Source organism: Manacus vitellinus, unplaced genomic scaffold (genome assembly GCF_001715985.3).
Source record: "Manacus vitellinus isolate BGI_N305 unplaced genomic scaffold, ASM171598v3 scaffold_66_pilon, whole genome shotgun sequence".
In the NCBI taxonomy this organism is placed as follows: domain Eukaryota; kingdom Metazoa; phylum Chordata; class Aves; order Passeriformes; family Pipridae; genus Manacus; species Manacus vitellinus.
In genome coordinates this window covers 2,915,979-2,940,393 of record NW_021940729.1, presented here as the reverse complement: position 1 = coordinate 2,940,393, position 24,415 = coordinate 2,915,979, and the positions used below count along the sequence as shown (strand labels likewise).

The following is a 24,415-nucleotide window of genomic DNA, read 5'->3' as shown; positions in this document are numbered from 1 at the left end:
GTTGAGGCACTTGTTGTTTTTTAAGGAATTACTTCAAATAAAGCAGAGAATTGGGAAAAAGAGAATGAGTTCTGACTGCTTAGGTATGTGTTTTCTTAGAATATGGTATATGTGGAGTCTTATTCTTCTTTTTTTCCTGACTCTCTGTGTATCATTCTTTCACCTGAGTTTGTTTCAGGGACTCCCTTCAACCTCTCCTTTTGTCACACATTCTGTGTAGACTGTTATCTTATTTCTTTCTGCTCTATGTCAGTGAATGATCCATTTCCACATACATGGAATATGTAAATTACTTACATTATTATTTATTAAAATTAATTTATTATAATTTATTAAAATTAATAATATTAATTCTCTATTGAGAGGGTTAGAGGGGACTTGGATGTGCAGAAGCTGTGACCTCCATGTTTTCTGTGTTGGCTACCAGTCATGAGCCAAACTGAAGCTCAACCTTAAAATGTTCAGATGTTGGAAGAGTTAATGCTGGATCTGCTGGTGAACTGTGCATGTGCTTGATAAATTTGGACTGTACAAGCTAAATGGACCTACACTAAAGCAAGGAGTTTAGCCTCAAACTGCTCCTGGGCGTGTACTTGAAGCTAATTTGGGTGGATGATGTGTGAGCTGACTTGAATGCTGACTCAGGGCTTGACTCTGTGTGTACAAAAAAATAGAGGCAAAAATCTCTATTTAGTTCTATAGATGGAGTTCTTAACTTTTTTTTCAGCCTGTGCCCTGTGTGTCTTGTGTTCCATACATTCCCAGCTGACTTGGAATAAATCTTTTTTTTTGCTATTATCTACATAAGCTAGAACTTCCCTTGCTATATGAGGATGCATTAGATATATAGGAGAATATTAAAGGATAAAGCTGCAGATTGGAGCACTGTCAATTTGTGTGTAAAAGCTTCTCTTTGTGGAGTTATTTCTTAATAGATGCCACTGACTGTATCTATAGGTGGATGCTTTTATTGTGGAGGTACTTCTTTGCAGCCTTGACAAATACCACTGTAAAAGCATTGGTCAGATAATGAAGTGATGTCATATAGGAGTAGATGTGTGCACATGACATTAACTAGGAATAGCTGTTTCCATTTAAACTTGTATTCTTCCCTGCATTTGAAAGCTGATTTATATCAGATAATTTTTTTGGTTCTTGCTTTCCTGGGCCAGAGAAGCACAAAACTCAGAACAGCTGGAAAAGGACTTGAAAGTCGTGGTGTGCAGACCTGTAAAGTGTGTGAGATGTAGACAGACACACCTCCTGTAGGTTTGGCTGAATCTTGGAGGTCTGCCATGGTGGCAGAGGGTAAGAAATACGTGGGTTTGTCTGTGAAGTAATTGTGGACCTGATTTATTTTTAACCAGCATGTCATGGACAGTCAAAGGCTGATGTGGCAGGACGTGTGTGATGAATTATCCCAATGTCTGACAGAGGGAGGTGGGATAAGCCCTGCACGGAGTGGAGGCTTCCTTCACACGGCTGGATTTGCCTGGCTGGCCCTAAAGGTCAAGGTTTCTCTATAGGAAAGTAGATAATGATGTCATTAGCACTGCTGATACCTGCCCTGGTGTGTCATGAGCAGAGCCTGCCCTGGGGAAATGTTTCTGGAACATTTTAGTAGTGGTGAAAGTGCTGAGTTAAACCTGTGTTTGAACTAGATTGATGTGGGTTCTCTGACCTGATTTCCCAAACTGTGTACACTGGTTGGAATTGGAAATAGAGAAGGCACGCAGTCATGTGGGCAGATTATGGAACTCCTCTTGGTATTTATAAAATTGGGATAGCATGGAGTTGTCATGTCAACAAAATCTGTGAGGGTGAGTTAATTAAGTTCCATCACTGCAGGGGTGTTGGAATGACCTATAATACAACTATAAGACCTGGTTGTGCTCAAGTCCTGTCACTGATCTTTATTTTCTCCAAGGTGTGTTTTGACTGTGGAGCAAAGAACCCGAGCTGGGCCAGCATAACCTATGGAGTGTTTCTGTGCATTGATTGTTCAGGGACCCATCGATCCCTTGGGGTTCATCTGAGTTTCATTAGGTAAGCAGTTTGGATGTTCTTACAGCAAAAATTGCACCTTTTAACGATTTTGTTTGTTTGTTCAGGCACATGCTCAGAGAGGAAAGCCAGTTCTTCCCTCAGCTTCCTATTCAAACCTTTTTAGTGTTTGCGTTGGCTTTGACGTATCTGATGGGAATTGTGTTAGGTTTTGCCATCTTTGCTTCCTGAAGTTGTTCATTGTGGTGTCACCTGAGTTCTGGGCCCTTCCAACCCAAACTATTCTGTTATTCTGTGATTCTTTACACTTGGTTTAGCTCAGTCAATCCCTTGGTGCAGTAAATCTGCACCCTGAGCTTGTCCTGTTTCAGGCGAGTGTCCTCACTGCTGCTCCTTTGGGCCTTTTTGGTCTGATAAATAACTGCATATTTGAAATGTGAGGTTCTGCTTGATGTGAGTGAGAGCAGTGCATCCAAGAATGGATTGAAGGTAAAACCAGACATTTTCCATCAGCCAAAATTCTTCCTCTACTGCCTTTTTACTGTGTACAAGAGTGTTACAGGAGGCCTCTCAAGAATCCATTCCTAATGATCCCAGTATTCTCATACTGAGCCCCAAATTTTTGTTGTGCTGTGACATTCCAATTGTCATTTTGTCATTGCATGTGATTCCTGGAAATGTACCTTGTTGGTGCTTTTAAAAAGGGAAAACCTGTCAGCCAGAGGGTGCATTTTCTTTCAAGCTGTGACAGTTTGAAAAACTTGCAGTTCTACATGGCTTTATTAATTTGTTTTGCACATCACGTATTGTCACAGATTTTTTTTTTCTATAAATGCGTGTTTTTCATGTTACAAAAAAAAAAAGGAGGGGAGAGAAACACTTTGCAAAAAAAATTAGAATTTAAATGGCTTTGGAGATAACATTAAAAAGATTTCCTTCTGTTTAGATCCACAGAACTGGATTCCAATTGGTCTTGGTTCCAGCTGAGGTGCATGCAGGTTGGAGGAAATGCAAATGCTGTATGTACTCCTGAGTATTTGCTTTGCATATTGAAGCTTGGTAGGCTTGGAAGTTGTTGTCTGTCCTTATTGTCTCCCATCCTGGAGAGATTTTTATTTTTCCAATCTATTTTCTTCCTTACACTCCCCATCCCCTTGTTTTTTAAAAATTCCTTTGAATGCTAATTTCATCCTTGTACTTTTTGCAGCTTTCCCATCTCGGTATAATCTGCAAATGTTTTATTTTTTCTTATGATTCTTCAATGAAAATCACCAGAAAGGCCAGATCAGATTCTTTGTTTTAGTTTTGGCCAATTCATATTGGCTGTCACTTTTTTTTCATGTGCTTACAAATAAATTGGTTACACAACATGTTTATAAAGTGAAGTTATTTTGACAGCTTGTGGCAGTTTGAGCCACATTAAAAATCCAAAATCCAATTTCCAGGCTTCCCCCACCCTTTCCCAGAATTTATCCCAACACTCCGGAGATAGATCCCAACTTTCAGGCCAGAGGCTTCTATAGGGGGAAGGGGAAGTATATACAGTATATATTTATTTACACAAATAAATACTATACAAACTAAAGGCAACTATATACATATAGTATTACACTTCTATCAGTCCTTTTAGTCCTTTTAGTCCAGGAAGAGCCTTTCAAGGCTGCTGGGTAACGCAGTCTTTCTCTCGTGGGAGTGTTCTGGGCCCTGAACACTCCCTAACCAATCTTCAGCTGTTTGCGGAAGTCCTTCCTTCCTCACGAAGTCCAAGAAAGTAGCTTTGAGTCCTTTCTCCTCAGTCTGTGTCATTTCTGCTGTATGATCTTTCTCAGTCTCATACCTCGGTTTGTAGGCTGCTGCAGTGTAGCTTATCAACCTATGCGTCCTGGAATGTTGATTCCTCCTCCAGGTTTTTGGCTGTCCTCCATTTAGATCACGGCAGAGACATCCTCCGGGCCTCTCTCTTCGGTCCGTCTCCAGTTTCGCCTGGGATTGCTTTCTGTGGCTCTGAGCTATATTTAGCCCGTCCACTTCGGCTCTGCTCCAGTGCTGAGCCTCTCCTCCACTTTACAGCGGAGGGAAAGAAAAGGCCCCCCTCCACAGTTTAACTGCAGAAAGGGGGGGGTGGGGTGGGGAAGAGGGCTTGGCTGCAAGGCCTGCCTCTCTCCTCTTATCTCAGGTGCTGTGAGTTGCGTCCCTCACAAACACTCACTCTAAATGCTGCCTCTAACTCTGTCCTAGGCAGAGTTGGGGGGCCGCAGGGCTCCCCTCTCCCCCCGGAGGGGGAAAGAAGGAGCCCAGCCACCCCCTGGCCTTCTCCACCCACACGCAGCAGACACCAACAGAGAACTGCCAACAGCTTCCGGTGGCTCTGTATATTATGATTTTTAGCAGAAGCGAACAACATAGACAGTGACTGGCTCTCCAGGGAACACTGCCCTGGCACCCAATCACCTCTGAGCCCCCGACTCCTGGGGGGGCCAATTTCAAACTATGACACAGCTGTTCTCAGTCTCCTTTTTAAAAAGGGGTGTTTTCCTTTGTCAACTCTCTGGGATTCTTGCCTGTTTTCCCATGTTTTTTCAAAGGTTGACCCCAATAACTGAGGTTGCTTCCCTAAGTTGCCCACCCAGTGTGGGAACTTGCAACTTCCATAAGTGATCTCTGCTTTTCTTCTAATTCCCTGAGTGCTTATCCTTTATCTTCCTTCATTTGTGCTTTGTCTTTAATGTAGTTTCTTTAAAAAACTTTCCTGAAGTCTAACCCTTTAATATTCTGTTGGGTTTGTTTATTTTTTTTCATATTTACATACAAAAAATGATGGGTTCAGGATCATTATTATTTATTTTCCACTTTTGCGTATTTCAGTTAAATATTTTTCTTTGAATTAGGGATTCAGCAGGTCAGTGTCTCTAACTTAGAGCTGCATGGTGTCTTCTCCCTCTTTTTATTCAGCCCGTCCTTTCTAAGTTATTCCTTTCTATATTAATTATCCTGTTACAGGAATTTACTTGCTGAGTTTCTCTTATGCCACTTAGTACACAAAACCCACAGTTTTAAATGAGAAGAGGGAGATTTTGCATTAAGAATACTTTCTTTTTTAACCAAATGCTTAAAAGCTTTGGTTAAACTATATAAATTTTACTATGCAGAGGATTTAAGGCAGCTGGAAAAAAAGAGATGGCAAAGTTTGAGAAGTGTTTCAGTTAACCTTAGAAAGCCTGTGAGCAGAAGAATAACAATAAACAGTTATTATTTAATTTTGGGAGTGTTTGTCTTCCTGATTGGATGTTACTGTTTCCTGCCATTGTACCAAGAGGTGCAATATACCCAGAGCCACCCTTCAAATACCTCACACTCTCCATTGCCTGTTTTGGATTAAGTAAGATTAGTATCTGAAACTGGAAAGACCAGATTAGTAAATTGTCTGGACATTTAAAGTAAAATTAACAATTTCTTTTAATTGCACTAAAAATCCTGGTTTTACTAACTATTGGCTAGAAGTACTTATAGAATACAAATTATTTATATATATAATTGCCTCATGAAGCTGAATCCTGGATAACAGCAGTCCTGGCCTTCCTGCTGTGTATCAGATTGCTAAAAAATCCAAAGTGTCCTTAGTTCCTTTTGTTTTCAGATTAAATCTCTGCAATGGAACTAGGATTTCTAAAAAACCTTTCTGAGTATCAAGTTAATAGGTTCATATAATTAAATGCAGAAATGCACAAGCTTAATTTATTCATTTTATATATAAATACACAAGCCTATAAATATATGTATACCTACATATATATGTTAATAAACACACTTTTTTGGAGGAAGACCGTTTTTGTATTTTCATTTTGATGCCACTGAACATACATTGTTTTCTCTAGCCAAGGAATGCCTTTTAAAATATCAGGAATGTCCTGTGAAGCACAGGTATTGGCAATCAATTTTCCCCTCTTCCTTTCACTTTATCACTTAATTTCAGAACTAGGATTCTTCATATATGATATTGTATATACTTTTAAATATATAAATACATATATACCATGTATTTGGGTTTTTTCTGTTGTTTTATTTATATGTAAAGAGGTTGCCAGAGTAGAGTTTTATTTGTGTTTTGGAGCTTGTACTTCGTAATTTAAAAGATTAAATTTAGGTAGAGGAGCAGAGCATTTTTCCACGTCGTGATACATCTGCATGTTAAATGGTATTAGTTTTAAACCTGTTTCTCCTCACATTCCCTGTGTTCTGCTTCCCAGTCTGCCTTTTTCCATCAACATGGCTGCACAACAAATGACACCAATGCCAAGTACAACAGTCGTGGTGCTCAGCTTTACAAGGAGAAGATTAAATCTCTTGCAACACAGGCCACCAGAAAGCACGGCACTGATGTGAGTAGTGTGTGTCCTGTCTTTGGGATTTCTCCTGCCAGAGTCACTTTAGGTTTCTAATTCTCTGTGGTCATTTCTCCATTAACTATGTGGTGGTTTTGGTTTTATCCGAAACAGAATTATTAGAGAAGTACAGCTTGTAAAATTCTAATGGAATTACCTACAGAATATTTGTGATTTAAGTGGGATTTTTTTTGGACATGTAAATGTGTATTTTTGGGGGGTTTTCCCCCTACAAAAATAATATTTGAAAATAAGCAAGTCATTTATGTCCTGAACTGGCTGTTCTCCATTAAAAATGCTGAAAGAGTTCATGGAAGCTGTCAAAACGTTGGTAGGTTGCTGAGAGGAAGAAGTTACTAACAAAGTATCCAGAACTGGTTTGCTGAGGTGCTCAGTAAGTTTGACAACACTTCTCTTCTTCATGCTCAGAAAGCGTGTTTGGATTGTTTAAGTCAGGTTGTTAAAGTTCCTGACTGATTCATTTGAAGTTGATCAGATGAGTGGGAATTAAAAGAAAAGCAAGAAAGCTTGGTTTTTTTCCTCTGTGCATCAGATAACATGAAATTTAATGGATTACAATAATTCTGTATTATTCATGCTATAGACAACAGAGTTCACATCACTAACTTTGGAGAATATTTTTTTTACTTAATATAACAGCTTTAGATGTAAAATGTTGTCAAGTAAATATAGTATACTTTATGTATTTAAGTGGATGGAAGTGGGTGGTAAGTTTCCCAGATGACACTCTGAGCAACTGTGATTATCTTGCTTCAATTACGTATTCCATCCAATTGTTTGATATTAATTATTTGAAAAATATATGTTTTTCGTTGTGTACTGCAAACTTAAGTTTACAGTTTATATATACATTGTAGTTTATAGTCCTGTCCTGTGGCACTGTGGGGCCTCCAGGCTGCCCTGAGATCAGGCATTGCTCAAAGCTGTGAGCTGATGCACAAGGAACACACAAAATATGGATGAATTGAATAAAAAAAGGAATGTTATATGTTGAATGAATTTGTAAGGAAAAATTATGTATGAAGAAAAAAAAATCAATAAGTTTTTAACCTGAAAAGAATTGTTTTAAGATTAATGCATTTGATAAAAAATATATTAATGCACTTATGCTGTAAAATTCTGTCTCTTCATTTCAGCTGTGGACAGATGAATGTGGAATACCACCTACATCACCTCAAAACAAAGAGGAGGAAGACTTTTTTGCATCCCAAGTTACTCCCAAGGTATAGATGACCTGGATTTAATTCTCGTTTGCTTTCTAAACCCTTTGGTTACCTCTGCTCTATGGGGAAGATTAAAACTGAAAGAGAACCTGATAGAGAAAAGGTAGGACAGTGAGAACATTTATCTGCTTTTCCTTCTGTGGGTCTCAGAATTCTTTCTGGATGTGAACCACTTTCTCATACGATAGTTTAGAATGACACAAGTAGTAGCTAAATGTGGAATGAAACTCTCTATTTTTTTGTAGGCATGGAATTCCACTTGGACTCAGTATTATTTGCTTGGAAGTGCTCTGATTTCAATATACTGTGTGATAAGTTTGGTTTTTAATCAGTGAAGTGTAACAGTTCTTTAAACACTTGTTAAGCAGAAGCCTTTTTTCTTCCTCCAGAATAGTTACAGCCTCTTGGAAGATGTTAAAGTAACTTTCTGAAGGCTGTTGCCAGTGTGGGGTTTTGTTTATTTGATCCTATCTCCTTTAGGGTGATAGATTGATGTGTATTTATTTCAGAGATTGATGTTTCAGAGACTCAAAATTGAGTCTGGAATTTAAAAAATACCAGTAAAAACAACCTCAGTGATTTTGATCTTCAGCTTAGAACAATTAAGTTATTAATACCCCTGATATTCCTAAATATTGCAACAACAGTAAGTCTTGTAGCATAATTGCTTTCTAATACAGTGTGTGCACAACTAAAACACAAGTGTGATCATGGAGCTGATATTGTGACCCGGTCACAAACCTGCCTGTTGAGGAGAATGTGTCTCAAGGAAGTGGGAGGACTCCTCAGGAAGACTTGAGAAAACTGCTCACAATCAAAAATTAAGTGTTAGGAAAACTAGAAAGGCAAGAGCTTCGAGTGGGGAGAATGCTTGGTGATATATGTAAATCAGTCATCCAGCATGCAACACATAAAGCACATTTAAAATGCAGATTGTTTTTTGGATGGTAAACATACTGAAATTCCTGAGAGGGGAAATAAACATGCTCAGGACTGGGTTGAAACCTGCTTGCTTTTAATAGAGGTAAGCATTTCTTGTCATTTTAATAATTACCCTTCTGACTACAGGTTTAAATCCTAAAAGCTGTAATCATAAGAATCCAATATTAATAAATAAGTGATGCTTACTTAGGCAGTCTTTGAGCTCAGTGCTCCTGTTTATTTGCTATATTCTATTTTCTGTGCACTTTTCATTTTGAGATTTTTTTCAAGGCAAAGAACACAGAGTGGATGTCACCAGAAGCAGTTTCCCTCCAACAGAAAACTTCAGAAAATACTCCAGAATCCAGTGCAGGTATGACTGATTCTTTGTCAACAATAACTTGCATATTTCTGGTAGTCTCTTGTTTAGACTCTTTTTACCCTGCTTTAATAGTTCAACAACCTAACCATGCTAATAACACAAGGATTTTGGAGAGGAAGGATTTTACAGAAGGGTTATGCTTGATTGTGTGGGATTACATCTTCCTTTAATAATGTTTTCTAGAAATCCAAATCAAAATTTGAGTCAAAAGACTTCAGATGAATCTCTGCTCTCTTAGTAACTGGTAAAGGTGTGATGGAAATAACATTTTATGCTGCGTCTGCCAAGCAGTTCCTTGAGTACAGTGAGTTGTGTTTTGGTACTTTGGGCATTCTGAAGAGCCTTCTGATATTCTTACCCTTGTTATTCCTTATATTTTAGGAGCAGAACATGGGCCAAATGTTGATTGCCTTAGCACATCTCCACAACCTGCATTAGGTAATGACTGCAAGCAGCACAAGAGAGCAACAAGTATAGTGCACTTAAATATCCATTTGTACAGAAAATAAAAATTTAGACTGGAAAAATCTTGTATTGATAATACAGTATCTTTAGTGTCCAGGGTCTTACGCTTAACACCGAAGAGTTTATCATACTGTAAGTACAGTAAAAAAAGCTGATGGAAGTAGAATAGAATAAAATACATAAGTGACTTGACATTTTGAGGATCATCCTGCAGAAGCAGGTTGCTGAGAATGAGTAGCAGCAGAATGATTCTCAGCAGCACAGGGGTAGTAGAAAAGTGGTGTCTGGGGATAACTCAATATGATCTTCACCACTGTTTTTATATTCACGTGGTTGGGTTTGGGGTTGTTTTTCTTTAGAGCTGGAAACTAGTAAAAACTGCCTACACCTCCTGGTTTTCTCATTTGTACCTTTAACACATGTTCTCATAAAACAAGTGCTTTTCTTGGTTGCTTTGAACATCACAAGTTCTGTCTTACGTGAAGAGTCTTTGTCCCATTTCAGCTCAAACCAGTTTTTCTGCAGTTCTGGAATTAATAAATTAAATAATGTCCATTTAATCCTTGCAGAGAATACCACCTTCATAAAAAAGAAGCCAAATCAAACTAAGAAAGGGGTAAGTGTTATATTATAAACAATGAGTATTTTTAACTGGATTATACATCTATGGAAACACGTATGTTACAATATATGGCAATGTACCATGTAAGTTAGCACCAAACACTACTTGTGTTGCTACCAATTTATGAAAGTATAATGGAATTAGAAGTGGTTTCTCTGTCAAAACAGCCAACTGCCTGTTTGAAAATGGATTATTGTTAAGATAACTTGTCTAACAGGATATTGTTATTATGTGGTAGAGTGCTTCAGCTCTGTGGGTTGTTTCTGACCTCAGATAAATTCTGTTTACATGTATGTTTAGCTCAGTGAATGGAGTGACATTTTCTTTGTGGTGTCTCTACCTAAACAGCAGGTGATACTTTAAAAAAAAATAAGGAAAATGAAAAAGTCAAAGTCTGTATCCCCTTTTAGTTCTTTTCACTGCTGTTGTCCCTGCAACTCCTCTGATGCCCTATAACCTTTCTTCTCCCTTGCTAATAGTTGTTTTCAGGGCTGCTTCAGGCTTTCATCTTGGGTAGTTGGCACTGAGATCTTTTTGTAGCAAAGCCTGAGAACAGAGGGAGTTCCAGTAGCATTTTTTAGTGGCTAAATATGCATGGGGTATGATCTGTCAGTGCAAGATGAGCTTGAGACATTCAGGTCTGTATTTCTGGAGGAGTCCTCATCTCACACCACACAGCAGTATGGATAAATATAGGAAAGTTATATAAGATATCGATAAAAATTTTATATATATATATATAAGCTATAAACAAAGTTGTTTATGCAGCTGCATTTAGTTCAATTTTAAAGACAGTTTACAGACTTGTTTCTGGATGGGTCTTAGCTAAGACTTCTGGGTCTTAGCTCTTTCTTAAGCATCTGGTTTCTGTAAAAAGGCATGAAGAGAGTGGAGTGTCTCAAAATGATGGTTCAAGGAACATGAAAACTGAGGAAGACAGCTCAAGTTAGCCAGGAAAAAGTAGGTTTTGAATGTATGGCTCTTGAGACTAAAGAAAATAACCTATTAGGGTGACAGTATGTTACAGGGAGTCACTCCTTTTAAGTCTGGACTATTGTAGGACAAAAGATTTTGAAGGTTTATTGGAGCAGGTTAATTTAGATTGTCCTATGATTTTGTGCTTCCACTAGAGGGCCCTGACACACAAGAGGAATTTTTTATTCCAAGTGGTATCTGCAGGTATGTTCCCCTGTGGGTTCACAGGTTCATGTACAGTCTGTGAACTGTAGTGTCAGAGCCTAACTATGTGGAAATAGGCCAGAGCTTTTCCATGAAGAGTTTAAAGCATTAAAAAGTTAAGATATTTAATTGCATTGTGAAACTTAATGTTGCTACAGTGTTGCAGGTTAGGAATTAAACACACAAGAGACTCAGAACAGCAGTTTGAGCACTGTGCCACCATTTGAATCACCATGATTGTATCCATATTTATACTATTAAGTGAGTTTTAAATCTTTTCATCAAAAAGAAAGAATATATATATTCCTATATTGAAGGAATATGAACTAAAAATAGAATTATTTTTAAAAATAGTGCAGAATGGAGCCTCTCATCTGATGTGTTTATCTAAAAGAAGTTTGAAATGCTGTCTCGCATGTAAAGATTAATCACATATACACAAAACTTGTGCATTGCTCTCCTACCACAAATCAGTCAATACCCATGTACATGTTTATTAAAAATATGAATAAATCAATATTTGAGATTACACACTAGCACTGACCAGTGAGAATTAATTCAGGAATCTTTGCCACTCTAAATGTAAATTGTGATTGAATTGATTTAAACACCAAGTGGTTCCATTGCAACAAATTTTATTATGTTATTCTTATACAACAAAACAAACCTGTCAGAGATAGTAGAAACAGCATGTTTAGGATCAAAACATGGAAAAAAAGTATTTTCTCCCTCCAAATTTTCCTTGCTGTCTGCATATGCTCCCAAACAGAGTGTGGTGTTTGCTGTTAAGTCAGTCAAAGTGATTGTTTGAATTATAATATTGGGACTTCTGGGTTTTCTTTGTTTTTCAATAATTCCAGCTTGGTGCCAAAAAAGGTGGTTTGGGGGCCCAAAAAGTGAGCAGCCAAAGCTTTAATGAGATTGAAAAACAAGCACAAGCTGTAGATAAAATGAAGGATCAAGAGGATCCTCACAGCAGCAAGAAAACTGAGAAGGAAGAGCCACTGTAAGTATGAATTAAATGGTAAAACAATGAAGCCTGATTTGATGAGGTAATTAACAACATTTTAAATACTACCATAGATTAACTTATGTAAATAAACTTTCTGTTCTTACTTTAAAAAAAACCCAGCAGATGTGGATAACATGAGCCAAACAGTAATTCTCCCATTGCCTTTTTTTGGCCATTAATTATATATTTCTACAGTCGATGATTTACTGTAGATATAGTCCAGTGCTATCCTTAAAAACAACCTTAGTATTCTTCTTACTTAACAAATAAAATAAGGAGACAGTCTACTGATACACATGTGAACTAAGTCTAAAATATGTTAAATTTATGTTTTAGACTGAAACTGCCTTCATTTTCACCAAACCCTTTGAATAATTTTGTCTGAGGCCTCAAACCGGTTAGTCCACCTTAATTAATAAATACTCAGCCCTAAAGCTCAGAAGGTGCTGTTCCTGGTTCTTTCCACATTTCTCTACTACCTGTTTTTGGGTTTTAATATTTTATTAGTTGTCACCAAAATTAGACTACTAAATAGCTGGTTAGTGTACACTTTTAGAGTTAAAAAGCTTAACATGCTCTCTTAAGTGCTAGAGAATCAGTCCTATTGTTAAGAAGTTATCTGAATTATTACATAATTACAGGATCACTTGGAGCTCATGACCAAGGTCTTTGGTCTATCATCTCCTCCCTACTCCTTTTGTTCACTTTTATGTTGTATTTGCAGAAATTGATGTTTTGTTTTCATCCAAAAATATGAGTCACAAGAGAGTAATTTGTTTTTCCTGAAGTATTTTAATGACTGTCATGTTTCTCAGTGATTGCCAAAAACTATCGGTAGAGAGACTCAGCAGTGACTACTAAATAACCAGAAAAAGGATTGTCCACTATTGTTTATTATTATTATTCTTTAAGGATACTGTGTTTAATCATATAATTCAGTTTTATTTGAGGTTATTGCAGCCTTTCGGCAGTGGCCAAAACCCTCTAAAAATGTCTGTAAACACGAGGGATACACATACACTTCAATTTATGGATCCAATCCCAGTGGAGACAAGATAACTGGATTTCCCTTGAGATTAACCCGTGGGAATTTTAACTGCAGAGATGAATGAAAGAAAGGGGAATACTTCTAAGAATACATTTGCTTCCAACTAATTTGTGTGGTGGTTTTAATTTTAAAAGCTTGAGTAATGAGCTTTATTAAATTAATTTAATGTTACGCAGCAGGAATGGAAGTGATGCTTTTGTAGTCTGATGTTTAGGAGAAAACGTTCTGAGACTTGAAACTTTAAATGTGATTTTATAATTGGTACACAGTTTCTTTATTATCTGTTGTGCACTGACAAGAGAATGACATGGCTTTAAAAAATTTGATTAGTGTCCCTATTTGTTTTAATCAACAGCAAATCAGATTTGGATGTTCTTGGAACAGATTTCTTAAGAAGGGCTGCTAATCTTTCTGCTTGAAGTGCTGGGTAGATTTTACCAGTTGCAGTTTAAAGCTGAATTTTAGAACATTTTCAATTTTCTGTGTAACAGTTGGTCCTAAGCTGTAAGAATTGATTTGAAACATCCTTGAACATAACTCTGTGCTCTGAAGATATATCTTCCTGATTTTATTGGTTTCAAAAGTTATTCTGCAGGTGCATCCTGGTTTGTAACCAACTTTTATTGTTATGTTTTTTTTTTTTCATTCCTACTCCTACACAAAATGGATGGAAAATGACAAGCAATTTCAGGCTTAAGTACTTCCTTCCTGCTTAGAGCACATCTACCAGGAGCGTCCTAAATCTCATTCACCTTTCTTCTGATAGTTCACTTGGACTTCATGCCAGTCAGGACTTAAGAATTAAAATATTGCTGAGTTGCTCATTAAAATCAATAAAATTTGTATCCCTTTTGACCTAAAAAATGAAATGTAAGCAGTATTTCAGCAATTCTGTAATCAAGATTAGAAAGATTTTGTTTAGAGGTGAGGGATGGAGATGTAGCTGTGGCTTAGGGGAAGACATTATTGTCTTATATCATGAATACCACAGGACAGTAATATTTTAGAGTTGGATAATTTTGGCAATTATTTGGTATCATATAGATTTAGGACTGTGGAAAAAAAGACTCATTCATGTTGACTTAATGGTGATGCAAAACTGTGTCCTGAACTTCAGCAGTTCACATTTGTTCTGAAAAAGACCGCGTCCCTCATACACAGAGTGGGGTGCTGCTTAGACCATCCTCTCTCCTGGCTTTCTTCCATCCTTATAGTTGGAATTTAATCCAATTAATAATGAATAACCTGAAAAAGCCTGAATACAAACCATCTTCAAACACAGATGAGGCACAATGAAAATAATTAATATTTTCAGTAACTACAGAGCATAGAAAATACAGTACTACAATATATATGGGTAATTTTCTACCAATATTAGGGGGTTGGTTGTTCAGTGTAGGATTTTACATTTCTATCTTAACTGTATGTTTTGTTTTAGTGTGTCATCTTTAAGGTTGGCCTACAGAGATCTTGATATTAAAGCAAGAGAAGAAAACTTAAATTTCTCTGGTAAGAAGAAAGCTGAATTGGAAAGGCTTGGCATGGGATTGGGCAGCAACAGAAGGTATGTGAAGGTCAATAAACTGTATTTAAAATTCTCTCTGGCTTTGTGCAGTTATCCTTTATTTTACTCAGGAAATGAAAAAAAAGCTCTATTGGAGCATGTTGTGGAAATTTAATATCATTAAAGAATGATATTCTTTATATACTATAAAGTATTTGTCAAGGGGAAGCTTCTGGTAGATTTAAGTTCTAACCTGCCAGACAGAGGTTCACCTAAATTGTGTTTCCCAGCTGTCGGAATGGGCGTTGTGTTCAGAAGTTGAGTCACTGCTTCAGAGAGCTACAGTTTTCCAAGGCTTTTCTTTATTTGGTTTAATCCCTCCTCTTTCTTAACTGTTTGTAGAGCTTGGGCTTTATGGGTAACGTTCAGAAACTAGATTTGGGCTTTCATTTCTTTTTTTCTTTTAGGGTGTGAGCTTTGTTATCTCTTGACATACTTGTTTTCTTCCTGTCCCCAGTGGCATTTCTCACTCAGTCACCTCAGATATGCAAACAATAGAGCAGGAGACACCTGTAATTGCAAAGCCCAAGAAAAGGTACACTGATGATGTGGAAGACTCCTATTTCTCTCCTAGTTCAAGGTATTGTATGAGCTTTTTATTTTGAATGGGTGTAGAGGTATAGGCAGGGTACAAAGTCAAATATACACAATATATTGGAAGCCTCAGTTCAAAGCAGAAGGTACACAGAAGGAACCTGTGTACACATGCAGCACATTATTAGGGGACATCTGAATCAGAAAAATTGTGAGAAGTTGGCTTTACCTACTGACAGATGTATTTATAAAGAAGAAAAGTTAGTTTTTATGAGGAGAAGGTAGTCTGAACTTAGTGTTTATAAGTTTTGTCTTGTCCAGGGTCTAGTTTCTAGTTGCACACACAATTGACAGTGTAAGCTTTTATTTGCTGTATTCCAAATCCTATCAGAATGACTTGTGTTCGTTCTCTTTTTGTTATTTATTCATTTCTTGTGGTACTGTCTTCAACTTCCAGTTTAAAATGAAACAGGTATTAGAGTGTGATATTAGATATGCTACAGTTGCATTACTCTTTTGTCTGAACACATGTAAAATGCAAAAACTTCAATATTTTTGAGGTGGTGTGTGTTGGGTGTATTGTCTGCAGTCTTATTTGATAGACTTAAGTGCATCTGGACATAAAATGTAAGCAAAAAATAACTGAAAAATATTTTATCAGAGTATGAATGCAGTACCGATTATCAAATACTGCTGTTGGGAGGGAGGAGAGAAATAATTAGTCCTACAGTCACTAGTTGCAATGAAACAGCTGTTTCTGGACTGAGAGATATGAAAAGGTATTGCTTTTATGAACTGCCTTTATTGGATCAGTGACACAGAAACATGAAAAATTGTATCTAATTACTTGGGGGCAGGCAAATAAAAGCACAAAGACTTTTGCGTCAGTGCTTTGTAGTGTCATCAGTAGCAGCAGAAATGCAAATGTGGTCCCAAGTAAACTGGCAGCAATCTTGTAAAATAAAACGTTGCATTTCATTGCGTCCCTGTTTGTTCCTGGACCACAACTGTCACTGCTCTCAAATTCTTCATAGAAGGCAAAGGATAAATTATAGAAAAGGCTTGTAATGTGTTTTGCTTCAACAATTAGAAGATAAATTTTAACTTAGTTGTTCCCTGCTCTTCTACTATAGCAATAGTAGAATCTAATTGGAGTTGCTATACAAGTTCATTCTCTTTCAAGTATAAAGTCAGATTTGGGCTTGTTAAGGTTATTATTATTTATTTCAAGCTGTGAATTTGAAATAGAAGCACAGTAATTTTAATATCTTTGTAGCATATGCACAAAAGCAAAATAATCATACTGGATATTAGAGTGCTGAGAAGTATCTGTAAATTAAGCACATTAAATGTCTCAAGGTTTAGGTATGTAATTGGAGCATCTGAAAATACTTAGATTATGATTTTTCTTTTTGCTACTGTTAATAAAACCTTTATTAATGTAACAATATAAAATTTTATTTTCTCCTAAATGCACTTTTTCTTTCTCTCCCCCACCCCAAATACTGAAGAAATATTTTTGCAACGTTACAAAAATGTGAGAGGGAAGGATAGAGAAAATAAATTATTTTATTCAAAGTTAAGTTAATTTTATTCATCAGCTCCTGCCCAATGCCATGTTTTTGATGGCCACTGTGAGACTGGAAAGCTTCACATCCATATAAACACCTTGGCTGTTATTACACCTTGACGTGGAATTTAGAGAGATTGCTGTGGTTCCCTTTTGTCTGTCAGGAGAGGGACTGCTGCTTTTTGTAGAAGTTCATTAGTATCCTGGTCATATCCAAACTTTAAGCAAATTTTCTCAAGCACAAATCTTTGGCATTTTAATATTTTTTGGTGATTTTTTTTCCTCAAGTATTTCCCATATATGCTTAGATGTGTGCAGATAATCAAGAGGAGGAAAGATCAAGATAATGTACTAGAACTGACAAACATGCTTCATTTTTTATCCTTTTTTTCTGTTTAGTGTTTTCCCTGCAGTTCTGATATGCAAGAGAAGATTGTCTTCTTAAAATTAAGAAGTACATTTTTAGCATTGTTTTAATAGAACGTGTTACAAAACTCAAAGATAATTAATATTTGGATTAAAAAAATACACAGAACCAGCAACAAGGTCTTTCCTTACTGTTCTGAGCCATTGGATTCAACTGTACTAACCAGGATTATGAAATCCATATTATTCACTGACAACTATCATTTTGCTGAAAACATACCACTTACTATAGCAATATAATTATTATAATAATCAATAAATATAATCCCCACTTTTCAAAAGGTTTTTTGCCCTTCTTTTATTCTAGGTACTATGATTCTTCAGATTTGAGGAGCAGCACTTTCTCTAAATGGGATGACAACTCAGATTCTTTTTGGAAGAAAGAAAACAGTAGAGACACTGATATAATGCTAACTTCAAAAAGCACAGGATTTTCAGACAGGTATACCAATATTTTTGTGCACAAAGCCCAAGTTTGTTAATGTGAGTTAAGTCCTGGTCATATTACTGGGATTTTTGTCAGTTTGTAGCAGGAAGATTTGGCCATAACTTTACTTGAGGGACCCTGAGGCTGAATTTCTTATTGACATTTTAAGCACTGGCTGTTTTGCTCAGTGCCGTACAATGTATATGTACTGGAGATAAAATTCCAAAGCCTTTCAACCAAAAAAAAAAAAGTAGACAAAAGATGTGGAGAGAAACTCAAATATTTGCCTTGTTCTGAGCACATACTTGCTTTGTTTATTGTGTAATGAACCAAAGAAAACCTAGTTATCAATTGAATGAAACTGTAGGTGCCCAGCTCTGAGGATGGAGGTACTGGAGGCACTTAAAAACAACAGGTCTGATTGTTTTGATGATAAAAAATGTCTTTCTTCTCTGACAACTGTGTTTTTATCTTTAACCAAGTAGAAAATAGAAGAATGTGAGGGGTTGTGTGCTTGGCTGGTGTTTTCTGCATCTGTTCTTCTGAGTTAAAACCATATTTTTCATTTACCTGTAAAATACAGGGTTTTGTGCACTTAACTAAAAGTTGGTTCTGTTGTTTGATAAAGGGTGGACCAGTGATGCATATTACACAAATAGGTGTTCATGTCCATAATAACACTATTTCTTCCTTATTCGAGTGCCTTTAAAACAACAAAAAAAATGGGCAAGTGCTGAATGTTTGAGGTGGAAGGATGCTTAATCTGTTTTGTGCTATTGCATTTAAATCTGAATTTCACTGACATTGTTTGGGTTTTTTTGAGGTGTTGCAGAAGTATTCTGTTCTTGTTCATGTAATTTAGCTTACTTTTGAAATGAACTCTGAAAATAAAGATACAAGATTAATGAATTTGAAACACTGTCTTGTAAAAGTGTCATCAAATTTTGATTTGTTGCATTCTGACATGTTGTAACCAAAGTTACACTCACTAATTCAGTTTATTTTTCTTTTAGACCTGCATCTCGGCGTAAACCTGAATATGAACCACCTTCAAACACAGATGAGGCCCAAAAAAAATTTGGCAATGTAAAAGCAATTTCATCAGACATGTATTTTGGAAGGCAAGATCAGGCTGATGTAAGAAAGCAGGGATAAGTATTTTTGAATGTAATAATATTCTTTGACTATAAAGAGAAGATTCTCTATCAAGTTTCTTTCTTGTATAAAGTTTTATTCTTGTATACAGAGAATATATTTATATTATATATAAATAGTCAAAATTGGTAGAATTAGTAAGCTTATAGAATTATGTCCATTTTAATATTTTTTATAGAAATGTACAGATTTCTGTTAACTGATCATTTAGTATTAATTTTAAGGAATTGCAGTTGCTTGTGGGACCAAACCTCCATCATTCTTCTTATCTGATTGAAATTATAGACTATGATTCAGCACTCTTATTTTTGATAGAATCTGCTTCATTAATTTGCTCTAAATACGCAAAGTGATGTCAACAAACCACTGGTAAAATATCTACCTGCTCTCTGTTTGTTGCAAGGAACTGTAAATAAATAGATAAGTAAATAAATTGTTCAGCAGTTAAATCAGCCTAGAAATAAAAACCAGATTAATACTATATTGTATTTTGGAGGTGAGAGATCATGTCAAAAGATCTATTTCAAATGAATAGTGTAAAGAGTAATGTAAAAAATAGAATTACCATTCCCAGGGAACTTGGAAAAAGTTGGCTTTAAAGTGATTAGAAGGGTCAGCATGGTGTTAACTGCAGTGCTTTCTCCTTCTCCTACCCACTCACTCCATTTGATGTTTTTTAGGTGTTGTTTTTATTAGTTGGATAGTTTTTTTAGAAATTTTAGGGTTACTAACAGTGAGTTGGTATTGCAATGGTAAATGTCACTCTTTGATAACTCAGAAATGAGTTGATGACAAACTCAGTGTGATGTGAAAACCATGAAATAGGGACAACCTTCTGCATGGTCAACTTCAGCTGGATTTGTATGTTCTAAAACTCTGTCTGTAATCTCTTGAATTATCTGAAACAACCTCAGAAGGTGAGAGCATGTAGTTAAAATACCTTTTATTCTCCATTCTTTCCAAGTACGAAGCAAGGGTTCGACTAGAAAGGCTTTCTGGAAGCACATCCATAAGTTCAGCTGACTTGTTTGAAGATCAGAAGAAACAACCAACAGGTACATATTGAACAAATGAAAAGTAATATTTGACTATCAAGTAGGGTTTTTTGGTAAGTTACCATAAGTAACTTATTAGTTGTCATGAGAATGTTGGATCTAAGAAAAATCATAACTAGCATGTTATGGCTTTAGAATTCCCATGTAATCTGTTGCATGGCACATCCACTCATCAGGATATTTGCTTCTAACACTGGTCTTGCCACATTATTAAGGAAATTTTTCAATTGGCTTGTCTGTTTCAATGATTTGTTGGAACCCCTCACATTAGAGACTATAGTTCATCAAATTAGAAAGGATTCTAATTGTTGTTTTTTCCAACAATAACAATTCCAACAAAGTGCAATAATGTGAAATAGAAAAGGTAGGAAATACTGGAAGATTTTATTGGTTTGAGCAGTTGAGTTTCATTCCTTAACTTGTGAAGAAACAGGGGGGAAAAAGAATTACTGAAGAACTTGAAATCTGTGAGTAATTATTAGAATAGACTGAAAAAACAGTTCACAGCATCTGATTTTACTTTGTAAGAGTTAGAGGGGAAAAAAAACCCCAAAACGTGACTGTTTAGTTTTGATCCCTTGAAAGCAAGTTTTTTAATACAGTGGCTATTGTATTAAATAGAGAAATAATTCCTGTTACCAGTTACTTAAGCAAAACTGGGGTTTAGTAATTTGAAATGTGAAAAAGAAATTAAGGAGGAAAAGAGATTTAAAGCAGAAATCACAGTAACTTGCTTTAGCCACTTGAAAGAGCATTTGCAACATGGGCTTACAAGAGGTGTAGAAGTGAAGAAATGGTGTTTGTGAATTTTTAAACTTGTGGAGAAATGGAGATACCTAAAGGTAGGCTGAAAAACCCCTGCCTGCAAGAGGTTACTTACTCTTTGACTGGCATGTAACCCAAATATTTCAATAAAGTATTTAAATATATATAAATATTTAAAGCAAATGTGAAGTTATATTATAAAGAATAAAATTCTATTGAATTTTGCAGGTTGTTACCTGCTCTTTAATAATAGTGAGAAAAAAATACAGCAGGAATTATTCATTATAAATTCATGCTATATTCAATGTACAGAACCTTCCTTTCCTACATGTCTTTCTGTTACACCCCTCTGCCCCAAAACCTGTCTTTTGACAGTGGAAATTAAAAACCTAACTTACATTTACTGTAATTTCTGTAGAATTTTCTAAGCCTCAGATGCAGTAATGCAAAATATATGTGTATACACAGCATGGAAATCATCCCTGTGCATGAACACAAGTAGGATTCATCGCTTCAGCCACCACTGAGTCACATCCATCTTTAGGTTGCAAGGGAATAACAGCTGTTCAGGATACAAGACAACATTGTCACAGGTTGGAAGTGCAGCATAAATCATCTGTTATCCAAACATCAATCGCTCAGCTGGGAATACAAAGTGTAGAAGGTTCCACTGTGGGTGGAATTAAGAAAAACTGGGGAAAAAAATAAAAAATAATACGGATTTAAGACATTGGAGATCTATGTTTAAGTGCTCCTGGTCATATATTATACTTCAGAAAGAAAAACAAATAATTTATTAATATAAAATTTTGGGTTTTTGTTTGTGTGTGTTTCTCCTTTTAGGAAGCTACAATATTACAAGTGTCTTGCCTTCAGCTCCTGATATAGCTCAGTTTAAAGAAGGAGTGAAATCAGTGGCTGGAAAACTTTCTGTACTTGCTAATGGGGTTATGACATCTATACAGGTGAGCAAAAATGGTACAATATATTAACCATCACTACAAAAGTTAAAGGCTTTTTGTAGGGATTTATTATCGTGAATCCTGCTGTTGAATTATTTTCAGGCAGAAAGGAATGAATTTGGTTTTGAGCTTTGTAGACCTGTCATAGTAGACAGCAGATCTTTATTTTTTTTAGCAATAAGTTGGATCTGTTAGGTCACCTTCATTAGAATATCTTTCTTGTCTTTCTTCCAATTAAAACAAAAATTCCATCATGGAAGAGACTTGCCGTCACTTTATTTTTAAAGTAATATTTGTTCCTAGCTGGGAATGGAGTAGTTTAGTTGGAAGGGAGCTTCAGTGACCATCCAGCCCAGCTCCTGTATTAGCTCTTTAATTAATTTGATTAAAAAGTAATACCTTTGAATGTTTGTGCACAAAACTAAGACATCCTGGCCTCAGGATTGTACAAATTCTTGGTGCTCCCGTCACTTGGTATTTCCTATAGGAGGGCATTGGTTCTTGAAATCAGGCTGAGTATCCTAAGTTTAATCCTAAACTCTAGTTCTTGAAAGCACTGGTGAATTTTCTTTAAGAATTAAGCTGCTGTTTGTTTTGCAAATGGAAGTAAAACTGATTTCATTCAGTGGAAAACAAGCTCACGTCTGGTTTTTTTTTTTTACTTTTCTAGGATCGATATGGTTCATAACCTAAAGATTTCTCTTCAGACCCACAAGTGACCCCATTGCTGATTGAAATGAAGGTGGCCTTAAGACTGATGATGTTTTGTTTCTTTGTGCAGCTTTCTGGCTCAGCCTCTTCTACTGCTGTTTCATCTTAACAGAGCAGAAATTTTGCAGCAACTTGTTACATTGCATAAGTTTTTTATTTTTTCCCCTCCTTTACAGTCTTTGTTTCTTAACAACCTTATTGTAGATGTTGGAAGCTTTATTTTATTGCTGGTTTTGTCTGTGAGGCAGGAAAGGGGAAGAGGGATGAACTCAAATGCTGAGGTGGTATCTAGTAGACTGTAGCAAAATATACACTTAGGTTAAACCTGTGCTTACCAGGAAGTAGAAGCTTCCATCGTGAATTGATGTGCATTAAAATGGTGGGGAATTAGTGTTTTAAAACAATATTCCAGCTAGAAAGTTGTATGCTTGGATATGAAGTATGGAGAAGTCAAAATGTTACTGAATAGTGGATTTCATCTTGTTATGGGAACAATCTATTTATTCCTAGTTTTGAAAGTTACAAAAAAATTGCAATATAAGATCCTTAAGTGCTTTTGAAAAATCTGTATTGTGTACAAAATTGAAAAAAAAACCCCTTGAAATATATAAAGGGCCTAATAGAGTAGGTAATGAAATACTTGTTAAAAATGTTTAGAACAATCTTAGATTTTTGATAAATTATCAATTATTGTATGAGGAAATAGTGGGGCTGTGTTTTAGACAGTCTAGAATTTATTGCTGATGACATCCTGCATAAAACTTAGTATTACCTTTAAAGAAAAAAACCCTCACAAGCAACAATAAATTCAAGGTAATTCTATTCTGTAATTTTGTTTCTTAATTCAAATTTGTAAACTGCTGATGTCTAATAAAAACAATTGATAAAAATTAAATTAAATTTCTATGTATGGACACCAGTCTCCAGCTTTTTAAGTACTGCCATCTGTATTTTGTCTGTACAATTGTCTGGTAAAATTAGCCTTTAATTTCAGTTAGTGAAAGTAGCTTTCTTATTAAATTGTTTTAGTGATTAAGATATCAAAACACTAAGGCTGGGGCAGATTATAAGCTACTGAACTGAAAAATACTATGTTGAAATCCAGTTAAGAGTGTAGCTGTACTTAGGTTTTAATTTCTAACTGCCTCATATTTAACTCTAAGTTCTGGTAATTTTCTCTTGTACCTATTGGGTTTAGATTTATTAATTAAATTTATTAATCAAAAATTATCTTTCTTTTTTAGAGCAGTATGAGTATTTGTTCTTCTTAACTGTAGAGCTTTACAATAAAAGACTTGCTTTGTTACTTCCTTTCCCACCCTATAGAGATGATTTCGGTAATATAACAAGAAAATATACTCATCTGCTTTGGTTTTCACTAACTATAGGTAATGATTTTTGGGTTTCAGTCTTCCTCATTTAAGTGTACACACAGTAGTAAATCTAAAACAAGTGATAAGTGGTCTGATTTTTGGAGTTGTGATACACCAACTGCATCCAGTGACTTGCAGAACTGCTACTCCAGTGACTAAGCTGCATATTTAGATTTTTATTTTATTTATAAATATAGATATTTATTTTATTTTAGATCGATGGATGATATTTGTGGATGGATGCAGATGCTTAAATTAACAGCAGGGAAGTCTAGCAAGGTGTAGTTCTGTTCCTGTTCCCTCTCCTGGTTTCTTGTGTGGCATCACCTACAGGGAAATAATTGTGTGTGGCGTTGCCGTGGGATTTAAGTGCTGAAAAAAATCTCCAGGAGCAGTTAATTATGGGTGAGAAAAGAAAGGGTTTATTTTGCCAAGGCTAAGATGTTACAAGGCTCGAGCAGCAGCCGTGCCTGAGATGTTACATTTTATAACACCATCCATCCAATCCCAGATGTGTCCACCCTGTGGCCTTTACTCTGGTCCGCCCCAGGGTCCACCCCCTGAGAAATGGGTCTGGGGGTTTTGGGACCCTCTGTTCATCCCATCTTCAACAG

The 24,415-nt window shown here is 36.0% G+C and overlaps 1 protein-coding gene across 1 annotated transcript; it reads left to right on the top strand.

The window, feature by feature from the left end:
• Positions 1-1,181: 1,181 nt before the first annotated feature.
• Positions 1,182-23,734, top strand: ARFGAP3 (ADP ribosylation factor GTPase activating protein 3). The gene is made up of 16 exons (XM_018083681.2): positions 1,182-1,308; positions 1,928-2,046; positions 2,951-3,023; positions 6,252-6,383; positions 7,544-7,630; positions 8,843-8,924; positions 9,315-9,371; positions 9,968-10,014; positions 12,060-12,205; positions 14,698-14,823; positions 15,281-15,403; positions 17,661-17,795; positions 18,794-18,917; positions 19,900-19,990; positions 21,599-21,720; positions 22,388-23,734. Exons 3-16 carry the CDS (start codon positions 2,997-2,999, stop codon positions 22,403-22,405), a joined length of 1,317 nt encoding a protein of 438 aa, XP_017939170.1. The 5' UTR covers positions 1,182-1,308; positions 1,928-2,046; positions 2,951-2,996; the 3' UTR covers positions 22,406-23,734.
• The last annotated feature ends 681 nt before the right edge of the window (positions 23,735-24,415 follow it).